The sequence below is a fragment of the Dunckerocampus dactyliophorus genome, chromosome 4, assembly GCF_027744805.1.
Source record: "Dunckerocampus dactyliophorus isolate RoL2022-P2 chromosome 4, RoL_Ddac_1.1, whole genome shotgun sequence".
Classification (NCBI taxonomy): domain Eukaryota; kingdom Metazoa; phylum Chordata; class Actinopteri; order Syngnathiformes; family Syngnathidae; genus Dunckerocampus; species Dunckerocampus dactyliophorus.
In genome coordinates this window covers 9,241,529-9,262,369 of record NC_072822.1, presented here as the reverse complement: position 1 = coordinate 9,262,369, position 20,841 = coordinate 9,241,529, and the positions used below count along the sequence as shown (strand labels likewise).

Below are 20,841 nucleotides of genomic sequence, written 5' to 3'. Positions count from 1 at the left end.
TTATATATTAACTAAGCCTTGATTTCAAATTAAATTAATTTGATCATATTATAGTGTAGGTACAGTATGTGTGTGTGTGTGTGTGTGTGTGCATAAATATATAAATACATTTTTTAAAAACAAAGTATTAACTGCAAATATGATTTATTGTATTTTACCAGATGAGATTATATGACACACTATTTACAATACATGTAAATCTCTATAAAATACACATAAATATTAAATTAGTACAAAAAGTTCTAAAACCCTTCCTGGGAAATACAAATTATTCATATTTAAGAGATATGCTGTGCAGCAAAAAAAGCCGTTAATTAAAATACAAAAGGCAATTTACAGACATAATACATGACGCCTGTTGTACATGCTGGGTTCAACCCAGGGGTCTGGAGGAGTGTTGTGTAGAAACAGAGAAGACAAAACTAAACTGTCTCTCGTCAACTGAAAACTAGCTAAATCTGAACCAGCAGATTAGTTTTAGGAGTTGGATCATTTAAGCATAAGTCTATACCGTAAGTGTCGTCAACCTCTGTAACTTCAGAAACCCCCCACAGAGGTGATGTTGGAGGGTGACAAAAGACAACTGAACATGTCCGTGCATGAAGACAAACACAGATGAACAAGAGGGAGGACATATTCTGTCCATTCACAATGAAAAACATGGAGCGTCTGTGTTAACGCTCGCAACCTTCTTGTTCCCGTCAGCCCTCTAAAAAAGTGGTTTCGCTGCTGTCAAACATCCACCAGTTTGATTTAGACACATCGTAAGCATACATCTGTCACTCAGACCGGGCTGGCCTTGATTTTGCTTTGAATCCAGTCGATGTAGCGGGTGACGCGGGTGTAGACGCCAGGCTTATCTCTCTGGCCGCAGCCGTCACCCCAGCTGATGACACCCATGAGGGTCATCTTGTTGTTGTTGCGGCAGACAAGTGGACCGCCAGAGTCTCCCTGGGGGGGGGGGAATAACCAAAAAGTAGTCGTGAATGAGCACAGCTGAACTAATGCATACATGACTTGCACATAAACAACAATGTCATGAGAGCTTTATTAAAAATGGTCAAGTCCAGTCTTGTAGGTGACTGTGATGCTGGTCACAAAGTGGTTTCTGATACTGTCGTCCCTCGCTGCATCTTGCTTCCAATTTCGCAGCTTCACTCCATCACTGTTTTTATTGTTAGTCAATCAATATGATGTTTAAGCAAATTTGACATATTTTTGACCTAAATTAAGCATTTCCAAGCAAAAAAAATGAGCTAAAATACAATAAGACATTCAGAAAATGCACTGAAAGACATGTTGATATGTAGCATTCTATACTGGTCACTAGGTGTCAGTAATGTTACATCAGCCACTGCAAGAAGTCCTGGAAGTAAAAAAACAAACAACAAGGAACTCTCCCAATGCTAAAACGTATGAGCCTATATTATGTCTTATTTTCTATTCTTATGTCTACTATATTGGGAAAGATGAGTGTAATGTGATACAGTGGTGTTATTTCACGTCCAGAGAGCTCTAATAGTGTATATTTAAAAGACCTAAACAGGTTTTCTACACGCTAAATATGAAAATATTCCATTTATAAATAAGGTATACTACTTTGCGGAAATCAATTTATCACGGTCGGGTCTGAAACCAATTAGCCGCAATAAACGAAGGATGACTGTATATATATCAACTTGCTTGAAACAATATGTGTATTATTGTGGTTGCAGCGGTGTAAAACTGTACTACATCATAGTGAGATACATTATTTTAAATACCGCTGTAAATATGATGTCCAACCACAGTGATAAACATTGCAGGGGAGTCTCACCTTGCAGGCATCATCCAGTCCTCTGGTGTCGCCCGCACAAAGCATGTTGGCAGTCACCGTACGCCCTGACAGCACATCAGGGATGCAGCGTTCTCTGGGCCACAGGCGAACAAAACCTCTCTTGACGCGCTCAGAGTAATAAGGAGAAACTGTGAAGACGAAAGGTCAAGTTGATTATTATTATTATCATCACCTCTAACACTGGATAACTATGCTATTTAAGTCATGTCACAATATTCAGGGATAGGGGTTTAGCGTACACTCTGTGTCTTTTCCATAGCCTGAGATCTCACACTCGGTCCAGTCAGGAAGCACCAGGCCAGCATCAGGAAGACACGCAGGAAGAACCTCTGGAGAGTTTACGGCACAGACACCAATGTCTGACTTCAGCTTCAACAGAGCTGGAAAAGATTGCATGGAAGAATGTCAGGGTGGTTCTCCACTGTATGGGATTCTCTTTAAAAAGTTACAGTTCATGCAAGCAACAAGTCTTTAGTCATTTCACAACATTTCCTGAGGATATTGTGGCGCTTTTCAACTTTTATTATTGCGTTTCCTCAAAATAGTGGCGCCATGCATCAATTAATTGCCAGTTGAACTAATAAATGTCTCACCTCAAATAAAAGCTACTTTTTCCACCTGAGTAAATGAAATAACAGGGGTTGCCACTAGATGGCTGTACTGTATTTACCGTATGATCTATAGTTGACATTACTATGTTAATACAATGGTGACCCGTTAAGGTTATAACCCCAATAACCCAATAAGGTTATATCATCATAACAAATAAACAATAGTTGAGGAAATACAGTATCTATGCTCTTTAGCACCACTGTACGAGTGTGTATGCTGCATGTTTGTGTTGTCAAATGTGTTACTGATGTTACTGATGTAATCATTGTATATATAAATGTCCTTGTGTCTATCTAACCAATGATTAAGTAAAAATGTGAGGTAATCCAATTAAATGATGAATAGGATGTTTTTTCTTTACTATTCAGTCATGCAAGGAGCTCAAACTGATTACAAACAAAAACAATGAAAGAGGTCAGAGTGAAGAAGGCAAACTTAATTAGAACAAGGCAAAATGCACCCACCTATGTCATTATCCAATGTCTCACTGTCAAATTTCTCATGGACCCAGTACTTTTCAACTTTAAAAATCTGCTCACTGCTTGAATTCTGTTTGCGGAATGTCCTGCCCAGAATCACCTCCAACTTTGAGGGTTTATGCCTGAACAACAACGAAAACAGCAGGTGATTCAATGCGTGCTGCATGGTTGTCATGTTTAAATGGCTTGTGTGCCTATATGCAACTGTGATGATTCTTACGTTGTCTCAAAGCAGTGTGCAGCCGACAGGACCCAGCAGGACTCGATCAGCACCCCTCCGCAGAGGTGGAAGTACTGACGTGCGCGAGGCTGGTAAACGTTAATGCCAGCCTGCCAGGGCTGCTCCGTGATGTCGCTCTCTCGGCCCCCGAACATACGGAAGGCAGGCTGGGTGAGGGTATTGTCTGAACGCTGGCCACACGTCGCTATTACGAGAGGACACGTGGTGAGATAATGCTTCAACAACGCTCACAACCTGACTGGAGATGTGATGATGTAATGATGATGTCATACCTCTGTTGTCATTGTTGGTTGTGGGGGCTCGAGGTCCCAGAGGGTTGATTGTGGGTGGGCGACTTACTGAAAAAGGTGAGCAGCATGGTTACGCTAATACAGTAGATGTATTAACTCTAGAATCATCTTAAATGTTTCATGATACATTTGTTTACCAAGTACAGTATATTGTACAACACAACTGCAACATAAACAATGTTGAAATAGCGGTAAGTACGCAAACTACTCAACCAGCATTAATACGCTGAGTTCATTGTAAACAACGGATAAAGCTGCTAGATGCACTCATGACACCTCAGTATAATGCAGCTACTGACATCTTGGGGAGTACAGTAAATAAAAACTATATGAAGAGGTTACCCCGGCGGTTATTTTCTATAGGAGACTCAGCGGTTAATTGAATAGCGGCGATAATTGGAGTATTCCATACATTTCTATAAATATAAGCATATAACATCATGTTAAACCTTCTCGTTTAACCATTTTTTTACAATTATGTTGTTTTTTTCCTGAGAAGTTGCAAATACCGGAACATTTTCTGGATTCTTTTCAATTTATTGTGTTGCAATTGCTGCTGAGCAGGGGTGTCCAAAGTTTTCCACCAAGGGCCACATACTGAAAAATGAAATGATGCATGTTGTTGTTTGTTTTTGATAATATTACGACGTTAAAAATATAGTCATTTTCTTTAAATATTTATACTAAAATAACACAATTTTTCCTAATAATATTACAGTGTTGTTTGTGTTAAATTACAACTTTTTTGTTCTTAATAATTTTACTTTATTCTTGTAAAATTACTGTCACTTTGGACACCCCTGCTGTAGAGTTTACATGGGGGGGGGGGGGTCCTATGGATGTCATGATTATATTTTTCATTTCATAGAAGTGAATATGTTCTTTTTTCTAAAATGTGAGGAAATTTGAGGCTCCAGTGGACTTTACATGAAGACACTCACAGTGTAGAATAAGAGAAGGGTCAACAAGGTCAACTCACAACATTTGGGTATATCACAGAGCTCCCAGGTTAGCTGAATGTTCTTGTAGGTGTAACACCATGGACCTTCATCACCATTAGGATTCCTATTGAGAGAAGATGAATGAATTAGGAGGTGGCTTGTGTTTCATGGGAATGTATTTCATTGGGTGCATACCTGCAGTAGCTGTGGCTTCCAAGCCCCACTTCGAGGGCGTCGGACCTCCAAGCATTGTTGTACTTGTGCATGATAGCTGGAGAGTCCCACGGGAGGCAGTGGGAGCCACTTTTAGTGAGGGATGCTGTGCCTCTGTAGGTCAGACCAATGCCCCTCATGCACTCTTCGTACTTATCTGATACAGATCACACGGTGAAGGTTAAAATCTAATAATTATTTTATTTTCCTCTTTGAAAATAATGAATTATTACAATTTCAGTCAGCAAGTATGTGAAGTTTTACCTTCTGGACATTTGGGCACAGAACAGAACTCCCAGGCAATTTGAGGGCCTTTATATGTATAACACCAGGGGGCGCTGTCATTGTCAGGGTTCCTGAAAGAAGAAGATCAGCTTTTGTTATGCTGCCAACATTTGTGCTATAGCAGAGACATGACAGTAGGAGTGTCACAAGATCTGGTGAGATTCAACTGTGACAAGATTTCTCATTCAGAAAAAAAATGTCCTGGAAAAATAATAAATGAATTAATCACACAATAAATGAAAATAAACTCCATGAACTCCTGCATGAGTGTTTTCTATTACAACAATACATGAAACACGTGAAAAATACATATTGGTTTTGTTTCATTTTAAAAAAAATAATATCTTGAAATATTTTATAATATTACAACATTTTATTTAATTACACTTTTTAAAATAATATTGTTGTTATTCTTCATTTTGGGACTTCCCCTACAAAAATGACTTCCTCTCTTAGGTAAATAAATCCTATTTTGGATGTAGGCCAGTAATTTCAACCTTCATAGAGCATATGTCTGAATTTTGGTATTAACAACTCATATTCACTGCCAAAAAAAGGCTTTATTTCTGCAATGTTAACAAATATGACAAGACTGGATGCACACATTCACTTGCACCCATGCAGAAATGTAAGTATCTTTCCTTGACCCAAATTCCATTGATTTCATAGTTTTTGCAATATCCTCCTAATTGTTCCAAAAAAAGATGCAATGAAAACATGTAAAAAAGGCTTACAGTGTTGACAGTGTTCACTAAACATATTCTTTCTTCAGATGCAAAAAATAAAATAAAATAAAGATTTGCACTCAACATTTTATGTCAAGCAGTAGTTTGCAACATTTTTTTTTGTTAAAAACGCAAAAGTGGAAGTAAAATGCATTTGTGGTTAACTAACAAAATGAAACTGCATGCACAGAATGCAACTTTGAATTTGTATTTTACCCCAATGGGCCACAGACCTGCAGTAGTTGTGATTGCCAAGTCCAAGACTGCTGGCATCCACTTTTCTGGCAGTGAACTTCTTCCCTCTCAGGGATGTGGCGTTCCAGTTGATACACCCTGATCCTGACTTGCTGATACTCCAAGTGCCACGGTACCCTTCTCCTCGCCCAGCAACACAGTTCTCTCTATTGTCTATTGAAAAGAAAAGATTAGAGAAATAATTGCAGAGTGATGAGATAGTGCCTCGTTCGTTTGGTGTTAAAAAAACAGCTCATCTAGAGTAATTCATTGATTCTGAACAAACAAAGCCTGTTTCCTGTTTCCAGAACACTTCTTCACAGTATTTGATAATGTTATCACTCTGAAATGACTTCCTTAGTGCATGCCAACAAGTTTGATTGTGCATGTGTGTTTTTCAAGTGCAAACTGAATGTAAAACAGAATTTGAAGGTTAATTCTTGAAGTTATTTAGGGTGGTAAATGCATAACTGGAGTCCTCATTGCAATTATATAGTGTTTTTCCAATTGGTGTAATGATACACTTAAAAAAGCAATCAGATTTATTGGGTCTGGTTTCCATAAAGGCCATCACTGGCTGGCTGGGACTGACTGGTGTTTGTGCAATTATTCACAGAGAGGGTGTGGTGTCTAACAGTCTTAGAAAGCACTCTTCAGAAAAAAAAACAATTATATATTACAGTGTTTTTGCACCTTTTAGACAATTGTATGCTTCCAACTTTGTGGGTACTGTTTGGGGAAGACCCTTTTCTGTTCCAGCATGACTGTGACCCAGTGCACACAACAAGGCAAGGCATGCTTGGATGAGTTTGGAGCCCAATAAAAGTGAAATAAAACACATGATATACGAACATGTGTACTTACTGATCTCACACTGATTGCCACTGAAGCCTGGTGGGCACTGACAGATGTAGTCTGACGAGTACACGGCCTCCTTGCACGTCCCTCCGTTGTAACAATGAGACATGTAGCAGTCTGCAAGAGACAGAAGAATACATTTTATATATATATATATATATATATATATATATATATATATATATATTACAAGTGTGTATATATATATAGATACTGTAGATACTATAGATATAGATACTATATAATATACCGTATTGACCAGAACATAAGATACCCCTGAATAGAACACAACACTTATTTTTCAAGACCTCTTTGAGGAGATTATTAAGACAAAATGAAGGGTTTTTTTTCAATATTTGTTTTCATTATCAGTGAAATAACAACTGGTAGATTACAATAAAAAGGACATCTTATTTTTTAGCTGCAAAACATTTTTTTGATGACTCTGTCATTATCATAAAATTAGCATCATAATTCTTCCCCCCTATTGTTTGTTGACTTACTAACAATCTTTCAGACACTTCTTTCCAGCAGCTCTCCGCATCACAAATGCATCTGTCTAGGTCACTGGTGTGTGCGTGTGAGTGACAAGCTTACTTGGAGAGAAGTCGTTTGGTACCACCAACTGTAGTAATGCTACAGTAATGCTTAGTCTATCATGACTTTATAGAACTCTTGAGGAAAAATGGTTTCATGCAGTTGACAGTCAGGTCTTCTATTTATTTTTCTAAGAGGTCTAGCTGAGGACAACACCAGCAGTGGGCTCAGCGCCTGTGGCCTGAGCTCATAACTTGGCTGGCTACAATGGGGTTATAATTTGTCTGAGGGAGGGGCGACCCTCAAATTCATCAATGTGGGGGGGATGGTGAAAGCTCACTCGGGACAAACGATCTCAGACTAAACTACATCTAAGAAAGCTGACAGTGGGTAGTAGTGAGGCAGGCTAACAAAAAATTATGATGACAGGGGAGGAGAAATTAAAGGGGAAGACAAAGGGCACGCAAACAGGCAAACTAAAAAGCAACCCATCATGTCAGCTGACACACCATGTCTGTGTTGAGATATACAGCACATTGTGCCGCATTACAAGGTCAGGAAAACTAAAGAGTTTTATGATTTACAGTGGTGTGGAAAAGGTGTTTGCCCCTTCTGATTTCTTACTTTTTGCATGTGTTTGTCACATTTAAATGTTTCAGATGAGTGGGCTAAAATTCCTCCACAGCACTGTAAGAGACTCATTGCAAGTTATCGCAAACGCTTGATTGCAGTTGTTGCTGCTAAATTATTAGGTTTAGGGGACATCGCTTTTTCACACAAGGCCATGTAGCTTTGGATTTTTTTCTCCCTTAATAAGAAAAAGTTTCATTTAAAAATTACATTTTGTGTTCAGTTGTGTTGTCATTGATTAATATTTAAATTTGTTTGATGATCTGAAACATTTAAGTGTGACAAACATGCACAAAAAAAAAAAGAAAAAAAAGAAATCAGGAAGGGGGCAAACACTTTTTCACACCACTGTATATGTTTGGCCTGGCTGTAGCCCTGAGGCTTTGAACTGACCACTGCCCATGGACATTTGAATTCATTTTGGATTGTCTGTGTTCTATATATGCTTAATAATACCACATTTTTTGTGTTGGACTGGTTACAATTCCAAGCAAAAAAAACATTTCTTTTGTGAAGAACAAGTGTTGCAGACAAACACTTGTTTTGACTTTGCAGTTATTAAATATGATATGAAAGCAGACTAGTGATTGTATGTCTCACTCACTGATGACAGGCACAATGTGACAAAGTTCTCGTCCTCTTAAACCACAATGGCAATACTCCACACGCTGTCCCCTCCATCGCAGCCAAGTGTCCCCAAAATTACGCACGGCTGACGTCTCACTATCCACACAACGTGCTGAGAAGACACACACACGCGCACAAACAATGAGCCAATCAAAATGGAAGACAAACCGATTCAACAGTAGTGATTGTTACATATACAAAAATGGAGAGGAACAAAAGAATGTGATGTTTGGTTATGAAGGTGTTATTGTAAGGAAAGACAAACAAAAAGAGTGGTGGGTCTCACAGGATGTGTCAAAGGAAGGTGAAGGCTTCTGGACATGAACAATGAAAACTGTCCGTCTAGCTGGCTGCCGCTTAGGCTCACCTCGGTAAAAACGAGTTCCTCTCTTGGAACGGAACAGCTCTACCTACAAAAACATAAAAGCAAAAATGTTGGTTGTCCCTCATAGATACTGGGGGTTAAACATTGGTATTTCTCTCTGCCTTTAAGCTAGCTAACCACACACTTCTTGTTATTCGTTTTGTTCAAAATGTGAGAATTTACTAAGCTGACTAAATGTTTGCTCTGAGGCTAAAGACTTTTTCACAGGCCATACAAGTTGTATATGATATTTACGACACTTAAGTTTAAACATATACATTAAACAGGCAAGTTTGGAGATTATCACACTTCACTTACTGTTTCATGGGCAGTAAACAGTAAGTGTACTACTTACATTGTCCGCTAGGGAGTAGCAGAGAGCAGACAGGAGCAATAGCAGTGTTCTGCTCATGGTTGATGTAGTTTGAAACTCTTCAGTTTTCTGCAAGTGAAAAATGAATTTACATTACATCACATTAAGTAGATAAAAATGAATGGTGAACGACATAAACAATCGCTGTTGTATAAACTTCTTATACAGTACATGCCAAATGTTGGGACACACCTCATCCAATGCGTGTTCTTTATTTTTATGACTACATTGTAGATTCTCAAAACTATGAATGAACACACGTGGAATTATGTACTTAACAAAAAAAGTGTGAAATAATTCTAAATAAGTCTTATCTTTTAGATTCCTCAAAGTAGCCACCCTTTGCGTTTTTGAGAGCGCTGCAAACCCTTGGTGTTCTCTCAATGAGTCACCTGAAATGGTTTTCATTTCACAGGTGTGCCTTGTCAGGGTTACTTAGAGGAATTTCTTGCCTTATTAATGGGGTTGGGACCATCAGTTATGTTGTGTGTGTCCAAACTTTTGGCATGTACTGTATATTATTATTATATTTCAGAATAAAGACTTCATTTTAACAAGTGAGTCAAGTCAAATTCTCCTCTTCTTGTAACAGAAGGGTTTTTTTTGTGTGTAGTGCTAATACTCTTGTGTAGTTTTGTAGTTCTAAGCTTGTTTTTTGTATGAAAAAAATGGTTGTGTTTCAGTTAAAAATAAAAAATAAAAAAATTTTACAAATTGTTTACTGTTTTGTGTGTTTTATGTTCTTGTAGTTTTGAAAATTGCCAGTGAATATAAACAAACTAATACAATAACATTGTTAACATTTGACTATGACGCTTATTTGAGTTAGTTTTGCATTACATTGACATTATTATTTCAGAAATGTAAAAAGTAATTTTATATAACATGTTTTTTTTAACTTTAACATGATTTTGAGTGGGGCCGTGGTTTAGTGGTTAGCATGTTGGCCACACAGTCAGGAGATCGGGCATCTCTGTGTGGAGTTTGCATGTTCTCCCCGTGCGTGCGTGCGTTTTCTCCGGGTACTCCGGTTTCCTCCCACATTCTAAAAACATGCATGTTAGGTTAATTGGCGACTCTAAATTGCCCATAGGTATGAATGTGAGTGTGAATGGTTGTTCGTCTACATGTGCCCTGCCATTGGCTGGCGACCAGTCCAGGGTGTACCCCGCCTCTCGCCCAGAGTCAGCTGGGATACGCTCCAGCATACGCCCTCGACGCTAATTAGGATAAGCGGCATAGAAAAATGGATGGATGCATGATTTGGAGTGCTTGAGAAAGTGGAAAGAAAAATGTAGCGCTCTTTGAGCACGTGGTCATTTATTATATACAGTCAAACTTGTCTATAGCAGCCGCTAAAGGGAGTCTGCAAAAGTGGCCGCTATAGACAGGTGGCCTCTATAGACAGGTTGGCGTCCAGTTTGAATGTTGACCAGTAGAGGAAAAAAAAAGAAAAAAAGGGAAATAATAATAATAATAATGTTGACCAGTAGAAGGCACTGCGGACTGCGGATAAAAGTTGTACAGCACTACTAGGCTTGTTATTATCATGGTTCATGGTTTTAATCCTGAACATGCATATGAGTCAAACAGTAGCACATCACATAGTACAATTCACAATTTTGCATGTCCAAAAAGGAGTAGGAAGAAGCAAAGCTTATTTAATCCTACCCCTCATCAGTTTCACATCAGTTGCAATACATTTATTCACCTCTTGTTCTTCCAAGTGTACTTTGTAGGTCTACATGACAATGTAGTGCAATCATAGCCAAGGTTTTTACTTACTAAAAGGAAGCTAGAGGCTTAATAATAACTGATAGAATAAATCCACGACCCACAGAACAAAGCTGTGCTAGTAATGTCTTACGCTTGTTTTTTATATTTTACTTTTTATACAAGTGTCATTACAGCTTTAGTTCATCAGGAAGTGACGGGAAGTGACGGTGGGCGTCCCGAGCAGGAGAGCTAGGCTCAGTGCTAGCTGTGAGTTTGGAGAGAGTTGGGAAGTGTGTTTATGTTGGCGTGGATGTAAAGTCCTGCAGTGTTCTCCGCTGTTAATAAAGCCATTAAAGTGCATCGGCGACGTGAGTCGCTCCTTCCCCACAACAAGCGGCATTACAGTATTGACCAGTGCTTCATTGATTAAAAAACGAAACTTTTTCGTGCATGAAGCTTCTGCTTGAGTCGGTAATTTGGCCGCTATATGCGGTCAGATATTGACCAAGGGAGACAAACTGGGTGGCCGCTGGCCGCGTTGGACAGGTGACTGCTATACACAGGGTCTATAACATGTAAATTTGCTGCGGGGGATTTTTCAGTGGCTGCTATAGGCAGGTGGCCGTTCTATAAAGGTGGCCGCTAAGACAGGTTTGACTGTATATGTATATTGCGCAACATGGCAGCAACAAAACCAATGTTGTAATAGCGGTGAGGAGCAAACTGTTCAGCCAGCGTTAATACAGTACCATTGATTGGCTCATTATCAACAATACTGTAACAGATGAGTTTCACACCAACCAATGAATAGCGCAGCTTTTATGCAGCTTCATAAAAATGACATTGGGAGATTTCTTATGCCAATTAGAGCTCATTTGAAGTACTGACAATCATTTGTTTTTGTAGACTCAGCGATTGATTGAATAACTGAAGCGATAATTGGAGCATTTACAGTAATGTTGTATTTCCAAGTAATCACGTGGAAGTAGGAACATTCACAACCATTTTGCATACAGTGGAAACATACTCAAGGTTGTAAACATACAGTACAATCAAATAATCCAGGAAGCTGACTAATAGAGCTGAACGTCCTTGTTGAACCACTTCACTGCATGTTTCGTTGTGCCATCAATCGTGACCTAACAATTGCAGGAAAATCATACATACAGTACAGGTCACCTTGCATAATTCTATCTACAATTTTATGTTTCTTTTGTTGCTTCCTTCCTGCATACCTCCTAAGCGAGGTCACTGGCAGGAAAGGGTGGGACGGGTGTGGGTGTACATGGCGGCAATTGTCATCTATTGAAGTTTTGTCGATTGCTTGAGTCACACAAGAAGTGATAACACTCAATTAGAGATGAGTTTGGGCCCCAGCTTATCATTTACTTCCCTGTCTTATTCAATGCGCAGCACTCTTCCATTCACATCCAATTAAGTTAGTCATATTTCATAAAAGTCACACACACTGGGAGGAAACAGGAAACCTTTTGCACTGTATACATTCAAGCTGAGCATTTCTGCAAAATTGCGTCTCTAATATCACAATAATGCACCGTAGACTGGAGAGGAAATGAGAGGAAAGCAGAAAGGGAAGCCTGGAGGAAGAAAACGTCAACTCAGTTAGTCAATTTGCTTTTTATTGCTCAATGAAAAGATAACAAACGCAGCGTGGATTTCCTCTTATGTTCCACTTTTTGTTGGGTGTGTGTGTGTGTGCGTGTGTGTGTCTAAGCGTGTTGTCAAGCTGCATTTGAAAATGGAGTGCGAGGGGAGCAGCTGCTAAATCTCAAGTTCAGTGTGAGTAAACGTGAGTCACAAGACGTGGGGGTTGCGTGCTGAGATTGAGGAAACAAAAGTAGGTTGAATGAAGCTACATGCACAATATGACTGACATTTGTTTCGAAGTAACCTTTTTATTTATATGCTGTACGTACCTGTAAGAATGCAGAAACATCCTTCTCATTTTTACTGGAAGTAAAAAGCTGTAAGCGATCTTCATAATCAATAAACAGGCACATTATTTCTTGGCAAAGGCTTTCGTGATTCACTTTTGTTGCAGTAAATTCATGCCTACTGTATTCTTTATCCTACATTTATAGGAATATGTCAGTATTATGCAATGTATTTGACAGGTATGTGTCCTGGCTAAGCTAAGACAGTGTCCACAAAAAAACAAAAAAGGAACTCTCGCAATGCTAAGTGTGAGTCTATGTTATGTTTTTTAATGTCTAATATGTCTTATTTTCTGTTATTATGTCTACTGTAATGGGTGTTATTTCTTGTCCAAAGATCTCAAATAACATTAAAAACCATATTTAGAAGGTAGTAAACAGGTTTTCTATAGTCTAACTTCACTTATCACAGGTCGGCTCTGAAACCAATTAACCACAATAAAGAGAGAGGAAGGTGTTTGCTTTGAGATACTGCCACCTAGTGGTGTGTTAAAGGTATTGTTGGAATTAATAAATGTTGCTGAGTTTATAATACGTGTAAGTTCAATTTCTGGTTCTATGGTTATCACAACATTTTTCCTCTTGACCATTCTTTGGTGGCTTAGAGAACTGAAGTGACACCAGATTTGCCTCGCATGACATCACAGCACGTGTGATAATGGTTTGAAATTTGGTTTGACTTCAAGCATATTTTTCCGGAAAATTGTACAACTTTAGGGCCATGAAACTTTGGTGCTTCCCTTGTAATAAGAGTAATAATACAGTCTTTCAATAAACACTTTCATTTCAGACTGCAGTTTACTATTATTTTTGGGTGTCATTGTTGGAAAAATTGGTTCCAACAAGGCCATGGCATGGCCTCATTGTCTACTCATCTGTGGTCGACTTTTTTGTCCTGCATGTCATTAAAAAAAAGCTAAATTGCAATGAGTTGTCATCCTATCAGACATTTCCGCACTGCAGACCAAAGGTTCCGGATCATTTCAAAAGACATCTTAGGAACAGGGATTATTTTAAGGGTAAATAAACTACCCCAGAATTACATTTAGACAATACTGTAGTTCCTGCAGTTTATCACACAATAAATAGGTCCTCTAAAAGCTCCTGCAATCCAAATGTGCCTTTAAAGGTTTGTACCTTTCTTGGCTGCAAGTTGTAAGGTGTCATGGACACAAAAGCACTACATTTGAAGCCCCTTAAAGGTACTTTTTTTCAGAGTGCATAGTAACCAAACATACATGTCTGATCCTCTAATCTTGGGAAAGTTTTCATTCTGTGCTGTCTGCTGACTCACCTATTCTGGTTGACTGAGCTCATAGAAAGCAGATGTATTTTCATATCACAGCCCACAAACACACATAGGAACCAACACTTCAAGGGCTATTAAAGCATTCACACACTCACCATGAAAGAAGGGTCACATCTGAGTTGTTTTGTCAAACAAACCAATTGAACCCGAATACTTTTAACCCCCAAACTGAGCCCCACGGACGAGCGAGCGTGTGTATAGTCCTTTTTGTTTTCCTTTTGTGCAGCTGTGGGGATTAGCTGTCCCCCCTCTCTGTCCCTCCCCTGTCAGCTGAAAGCATATGTTTCCTGCTAAAATACTGGCTGTGAAACACGCACAGTATCAAGCCATGCAATGCATAAACACGCTCGCATCAGACATGAACACATGTGCCTCCCACCCTGTTTGGAGTCTGTGGTATCTGACCTGCATGAGGCCCTGTTTGACAGCCTCAAAATGTTATATATTAGTTCCAAAGTGTGAAGACAAGAAGTACTGTGCTACTTCTTAATAATTACTTAATTAATAATATATGATACCAACTGGCTAGAGTTGACTGTTAGCTGAGTGCAAGCAGCAGGTTGGCAGTGTAGAGATTGGCCGACAGCAGCTCCTGTGCAAATGTTCACTGAATGGGTTTTCTGATTGTTAATAAAGCAATCGAAGTGCATAATGGGTCTCTCCTTAACAATAAACAGCGGCAGTAGCGTAGTATTCTACACTGGTCTCTAGGTATCAGTAAGGTTACATTGATGAGACAATGGCAACCAGGAAGTATGCTGTTAATGCTAAGTCTACCTGAGTCTATCTTATCTTATTTATCTATAAGATGGCTTATTTGCTATTATTATGTGTACTATATTGGATAATACGAGTGTAAAGGTGACAATAGGGGTGTTATTTCATGTCTACATGCCTATAATAATGGTAAAAAACATATTTGGAAGGTCATAAACATGTTTTTTATGCTCTAACTACGAAAATATTTTATTTAATAATGTTGAATCCTACTTTGCGGTAATTCACTGATCACGGAAGCAATTAACCGCAATAAACGAGGAACGACTGTATTTCTAATATAATTTTTTATCCATCCGTCATTCTCCATGAACCAGGAATAAGCAGCTACTTAGCAAACCAACTCATGGACAAACAAAAATATGACTTCTATCACTTTTGTTATGTTGTCGTTTTGCCGTTGGAGTCACAATGGAATCGTTCCCTGTGCTGCAGAATCAAATTGTACAGTCCTGTGATCCAGGAAGTAGCCTGCCAAATGTAAATGCTATTCCTAACACAACCTCCAGGAATGAACAAATAGATAAACACAAATATGTTGCCTTTTTCGAAGTTTAAGGACATTTTCCCTTTTTGCTGTTTTGAGTCACAACAGAAACATTCCCCCTACTCCAAAACGCAAATGGTAGAACCCCCTTTATCTATTCTTTATTTACATCCTCCTTGAACCAAGAAGTCTCGAGTGTCTCTAGTTTCTAGTGTAACTGATGCCAGCTAGTGTGACTGCACAAGAGTACGTTGGTAAACCTCACTCCCTCTGCCTTAAGAGCTGCACTCAATGCTGGGTCTACAGTCCGGTCTTTTGGCCTAACGGTCAGGGCTCTCGTCTCCCATTCCAAAACTCCTGTGTTTGAGCCCCAGTGCGGGCAGCCTGGAGGTAGTTTTACACTAAGACAGGCAAACAATTACAAATGGGGCTCTCAAAGAATATTTACTATTTGTGAGAGGTATTAGTTTCTCTTTTTGCCATTTGTGACACAAAGGAACTATTCCACCTGCCCTTGAGTAAAAATGGGAGCCCATAGTCCATAAACTAGGAAGTACTGTAGTCTGGTCGCTAACAAACAGATGGCGATACAACCAAACATTTTGGCAGAATTCTATTATTGCATACTAGTTGTTTAGTGCCTGTTCTTAGTCCAAGTAATTTACAGAAAAGAATACACTAAGAAGAAGAAGCAGAAACTGTCATGGCACCAATTGCGTCTATTCTTAATTTGGGAAACTTCAAGTGTCATGAGTGTTGTTAGAGGGGAGTGTGGTTTCTTTAGTAGGTCAAACATGAGTGGAAGAAGTGAAAAGGAGGAGAAGAACCCAGACTCTGAGTCATGACAGCGCCACATTTGTGGGGCAAACACATGCAACAGATAAGACATAAACCAGCACAGCTGCACACATGATGGGATATTGTTGTATTGTATATGAATTTAGTTGTGGTGTATTACTTTGACTGCTTTCTTGGACTCCTTGCAGCGAGTTCATGTTGACAAGGAAGTGCAACGATGACGAGGCGCTGAGCTTGTAAGAGGTGGAGGTGAGACATTCTTGTCTTCCAGCAATGAGGCCGAAATATGGAAGTTTAAAACGGTGAGAACGTGCACGGAACATACTTGCATTTGCATGTGAAAAGTCTAATTCTAGCATGGCTCCCATGTGCTTTGCAATCTGCATGACTTAATGGTCCCCTACTATGCTAATGATCTTCTAACTGTAACATATATCCCTAGAGCCAAACGATAACGTCCAGACCACATTATCACCACCTGCCCCCTATACAGGCCGTCCTCTTCAATGTGGGACTCGAGAAATGGATGTGGCTGAGCTGGATATCTCCTATCTTAAAATAAAGCTCTGCCAGCTATCCATCAATCAGCTGCAGACATGGGAGCTGTAAATGTGATAATTTTGTTTGTCTTCAACAAATACGCCAACCTAGCATGATGTTGATGTTTATGTGATTGTAATCTCACATAGCTATGCTAGCGCTACTAACGTTTGTGTCCTCCCGTCCCACTCCTTAGTGTTACGTTGTTGTATGTGATATATAGCATCTATTTCATTGGAAAAGTGCAGAGTTACAGTGTATGTGTAAAAACTGGATAAAGTGCACAACAGCACATCTTGGAGACTACTCTGTCGGAGACATACTCTGTCGGAGACGTACTCTGTCAGAGACGTACTCTGTTGGATACAGGCGTGGCCAAACACAGTTCATTAGCATTAAAGCTACACATATCCAACAGCGTGTGTTTCCAGTATGGTTTACCAAAAGCACTTTGGAAGTGCCAGATTTTGGCCAACGCACTATCATGGGACCTCTGTAACTTATTTCAGATTGTTGATAAATCTTATAATATGGGCCCTTTAATGAAGTGAACACTCGCGAGAGGAACTGGCACAGGAAACACCTTTAGTGGGGGCATTGTGGTGCAGTTATGGTCTTTAGAACTGAACATTTGAAGGACAACACCATCGGCATGCTTTTGTTGGTCTCCACTGGCAGATCATAACATGTTTTTGAACCCGTTTGACCTGCCGGGGTCACTAAAGCATCACTATAGCCATTGTTCCTTTACAATGTGCTACAATATGTGCTATGTCAGAAAGCTACTTAGCAACCATTATTCATTCTTCACTCACTCAGGCTCTGTAAAAGTCCCATGGAGCATAAAGCTGCAATTGTTGCCTATAAGGCTCCCCCCTGCTGGACGCACAGTGAAGCTTTGAAAATGTCGACAGACAGAAAGACTAGGCAGGTAAGGAGGAGGTGTGGAGATGAGACAGCTCCATGGAAGGAGTTTAAAGGGAGAGTGCAACATGGGAGGCAGGAGGAAAAATCTGCAGAGGTCAGCATAAAGAGAATGAGTCCTCCTGAGTCATCCCGTCTTTCAGGACTGCACTGAGGCAGGAGGAGGAAGACACAGATGAATGCATTGATGACTTCTTTTTATAAAAGCTTTAGACAAGGACACATGCCCTAAATTCAGCCTGAGAAAGCTCAACTTTTTGTTTCCAAACTGCAGTGAAACTATGTGGCCATTGTCGGCCACAAAGTTATCACCACCTCTTAAAGCTTTTTTACCTGATGAGTCATGAACCCAGATGACCACAGCACAGAGAATGCAACGCTACTTTCACTCAACATGCAAGTCTGTCGAGTATCAGCAGTATCAGTATGACATACTGTACAGTATGCTCCTATAGGAAAAAGAATGCCAAAGAATGCAAGGGGCTCAAATCTGACTCATTAGTGTGATAAGAGGCCGCAGCTCCACGATCCTGTGCAAATTTTACAGCTGAATGCCAGAAAAAAATAAGTAAAGTAAAGTAGCTGCAGAACAAAATGCAGTACCTCCAAACTGTTTACTGTAATATACTGTAGATATAGAGAGAACTTTTATATTTCATTGATTTACAGTTTTTTATGAACTTCTGAGTTCTCAGAAAGGTGCTCTAAACAAACATTTACAGTGGTCTCCCTCTCTCTATCGCGGTTCACCTTTCGCTGTTTCGCGGATTTTTTTGGGCTTCTTTTTTGTTATTACAGCGTATGAACGCAGTTACAGGCCGAGCCTGGCCCTTTAAGAAGAATTGCATTGTGGGAAGTTGTGTGTCTCTCTCTTCCCTCTGTCCCATTGTTTTCTGCGTCTTGATTGCCTGCAGACCATTGTCAATCAATTCGTGCTGTCCTGCCATGTCTCCTGTGTCATCGCTAGCGTTTTGAGAGTTTTTAAACAAGAGAGAAATGTGAGAAAATGTTATTGCCTGTCTGAGAAAAGTGTACAAAGTGTATGGTGAGGGGTTTTACAGCCTTGAAACATATATAATAATTGTAAACTACTACTTGTCTACTTCCTGGATTTCAGTTATTGCGGGCTATTTAACACTGTATATTAAATTTATCTTATTAATATATTAATTTTATTAGTATACATTATATAAATGTCATGTTTTTCTGCTTTTACTTAATGAGTGCAGTAATTAGTTTAATATATAAAATGCATGTATATTAATATATGTATATGCATGTCTACATGTATAAATACCGTATATCCATCCATCCATTTTCTACACTGCTTCCGTATATGTATATTTATATATATATAACCTTAAAATGTCTACAAAATAATGTGTTCAAAATCACTTGTATTAATATTTGAAATGTACTGTCATTTATATGAATGAAACATTAAAAGATGAATAAATAATATTCATCCATTCATCCATTTTCTATGCCACTTGTCCCCACTAGGGACTGCTCGCCAGCCAATCGCAGGGCACATATAAACAAAGCAAATAATATTCACTAGAAAATTTTTTTTATAATGAAACCTTTAACAGGTGACAAACATGATAATATAAAATACATTTAACAGCACCTGTTTTAATAGATTTTTATTTAAAAACATTTTATACCACAAAATTTAATATTATATACACTAGGTCCCCAACTTACGAACACCCGACTAGCGAACATTCGCGGATACGAACACAAGCCGACTGGTCTATATTTTATTTTGTTTTGCCTTGTAGTCGCTCAAACAGTATTTATACTGCTACTGTACATGCTTGACCAGTAGAGGGCACTGTGACACTGCTAATGGGACCAACACAGGAAGCCTTAGAGCTAATGGGACCAACAGAGGAAGAGTTAGACGCTGGGGAGATAAAGCTAAATGGAAAGCTAAATTCTACAACCCAGACAGAGCGTGTGATTAAAGTTTATGAAGAGTTAATAGGCCTGCTTAATTCTACACCACCCACAGAACACTACCTCTTTTAGAAGAGTCTAACAATGATGACTATTTGTCCTTTTTTCAATAAATCCTCCTCCAACTCCAACTCCAACTCTTCAAAGGTAAATAACATTTATCATTACGTATTATTATATCACTTTTATTATTGTTTTTTCATTAATTATCCTTGTTTAATATTACTACTGCATCCAAACTCATATTTACATACATACACATATACTGTATATGTATACACGTACATGTAGTACCTATATCATTGGTAATATTACCTTTTCCCCTACTTAAGAACAATTCGACATAAGAACGGTCGTCTGGAACCAATTGTGTTCGTAAGTTGGGGACCTAGTGTATTAAGAAAGATGCTGTTAAATTTATTTTATTTCATCATGTTTGCCACCTGTTAAATATTTCAATATTAATATGTTTTTCTAGTGAATATTATTTAGTTTGTCTGTATGTGCCCTGTGATTGGCCGGCGACCAGTGCAGGGTGTACCCCGCCTCTCGCTCAAAGATAGGGCAAGGTATAGAAAATGAATGATTGGCTGTTATTATTAGCATTATAATTAGAAGACATTTTTTCAGAATTATTAGTCATGTTTTCATATCATACAGTATGTAATGTTTGAATCAAAATTTAAATATTTTAAGTAACTGTTTCTGACCGAATTTTAATTACTGTAACACTTTCACATATGAAAGACACATCCAGTCAGTGTAAAGCAACAACACCACACCTGTGTATCATAATCATTTTTCAAATATAAACGCCTTTTCTGTAGTATTTCTCAGTTAAAGTAGCTAAGCAGAAAAGTCAATGTTTAAACAAAAAATGGCATGTGCAAAGAAAAGAGTAGCTTACCAAAAAAAGATGATGATGTTAGGATGTTGGGTGGATGTGTCGCATCTGGGACTGAGCGCCTCCAGCGTCGTTCTCTCTTTTTAAGGTTCCATGTGTGGAGGAGAGAGAGGAGAAAGTAGAGGGGGGGGACGTCTGCTGTGACCTCAGAGGGGAAATGCTGCAGTTCTGCCAGCCTGATGATGACAGTGCAGCAGGGGAGGAGCTTACGTCCCTACGCACC

General features: G+C 39.0%; 1 protein-coding gene across 5 annotated transcripts; it reads right to left on the bottom strand.

The window, feature by feature from the left end:
• Window positions 1-171: 171 nt before the first annotated feature.
• Window positions 172-20,759, bottom strand: plat (plasminogen activator, tissue). 5 transcript variants are annotated; one of them, XM_054774895.1, is made up of 15 exons: window positions 20,622-20,759; window positions 9,229-9,315; window positions 8,796-8,919; window positions 8,487-8,621; window positions 6,722-6,832; window positions 5,857-6,031; window positions 4,878-4,969; window positions 4,596-4,770; window positions 4,439-4,524; window positions 3,442-3,507; window positions 3,149-3,353; window positions 2,914-3,050; window positions 2,077-2,217; window positions 1,817-1,965; window positions 172-951 (listed from the first exon to the last, which is right to left on the bottom strand). In XM_054774895.1, exons 2-15 carry the CDS (start codon window positions 9,283-9,285, stop codon window positions 784-786), a joined length of 1,821 nt encoding a protein of 606 aa, XP_054630870.1. In that variant the 5' UTR covers window positions 9,286-9,315; window positions 20,622-20,759; the 3' UTR covers window positions 172-783. The 5 variants fall into 5 exon arrangements, with proteins under 5 accessions (XP_054630870.1, XP_054630872.1, XP_054630869.1 ...); XM_054774897.1 differs by having other exon boundaries at window positions 8,877-8,919; XM_054774894.1 differs by lacking the exon at window positions 20,622-20,759 and adding an exon at window positions 14,322-14,430.
• Window positions 20,760-20,841: the final 82 nt, after the last annotated feature.

Excerpts from the sequence above, each read along its gene's own strand:
- plat (XM_054774894.1), bottom strand. Across the intron at positions 8,622-8,795 it reads ACCTTCCTTTGACACATCCT|CACGTTGTGTGGATAGTGAG; the intron begins GTGAGACCCACC and ends GTGTCTTCTCAG. Across the intron at positions 2,218-2,913 it reads GACATTGGATAATGACATAG|CTCTGTTGAAGCTGAAGTCA; the intron begins GTGGGTGCATTT and ends AATCTTTTCCAG.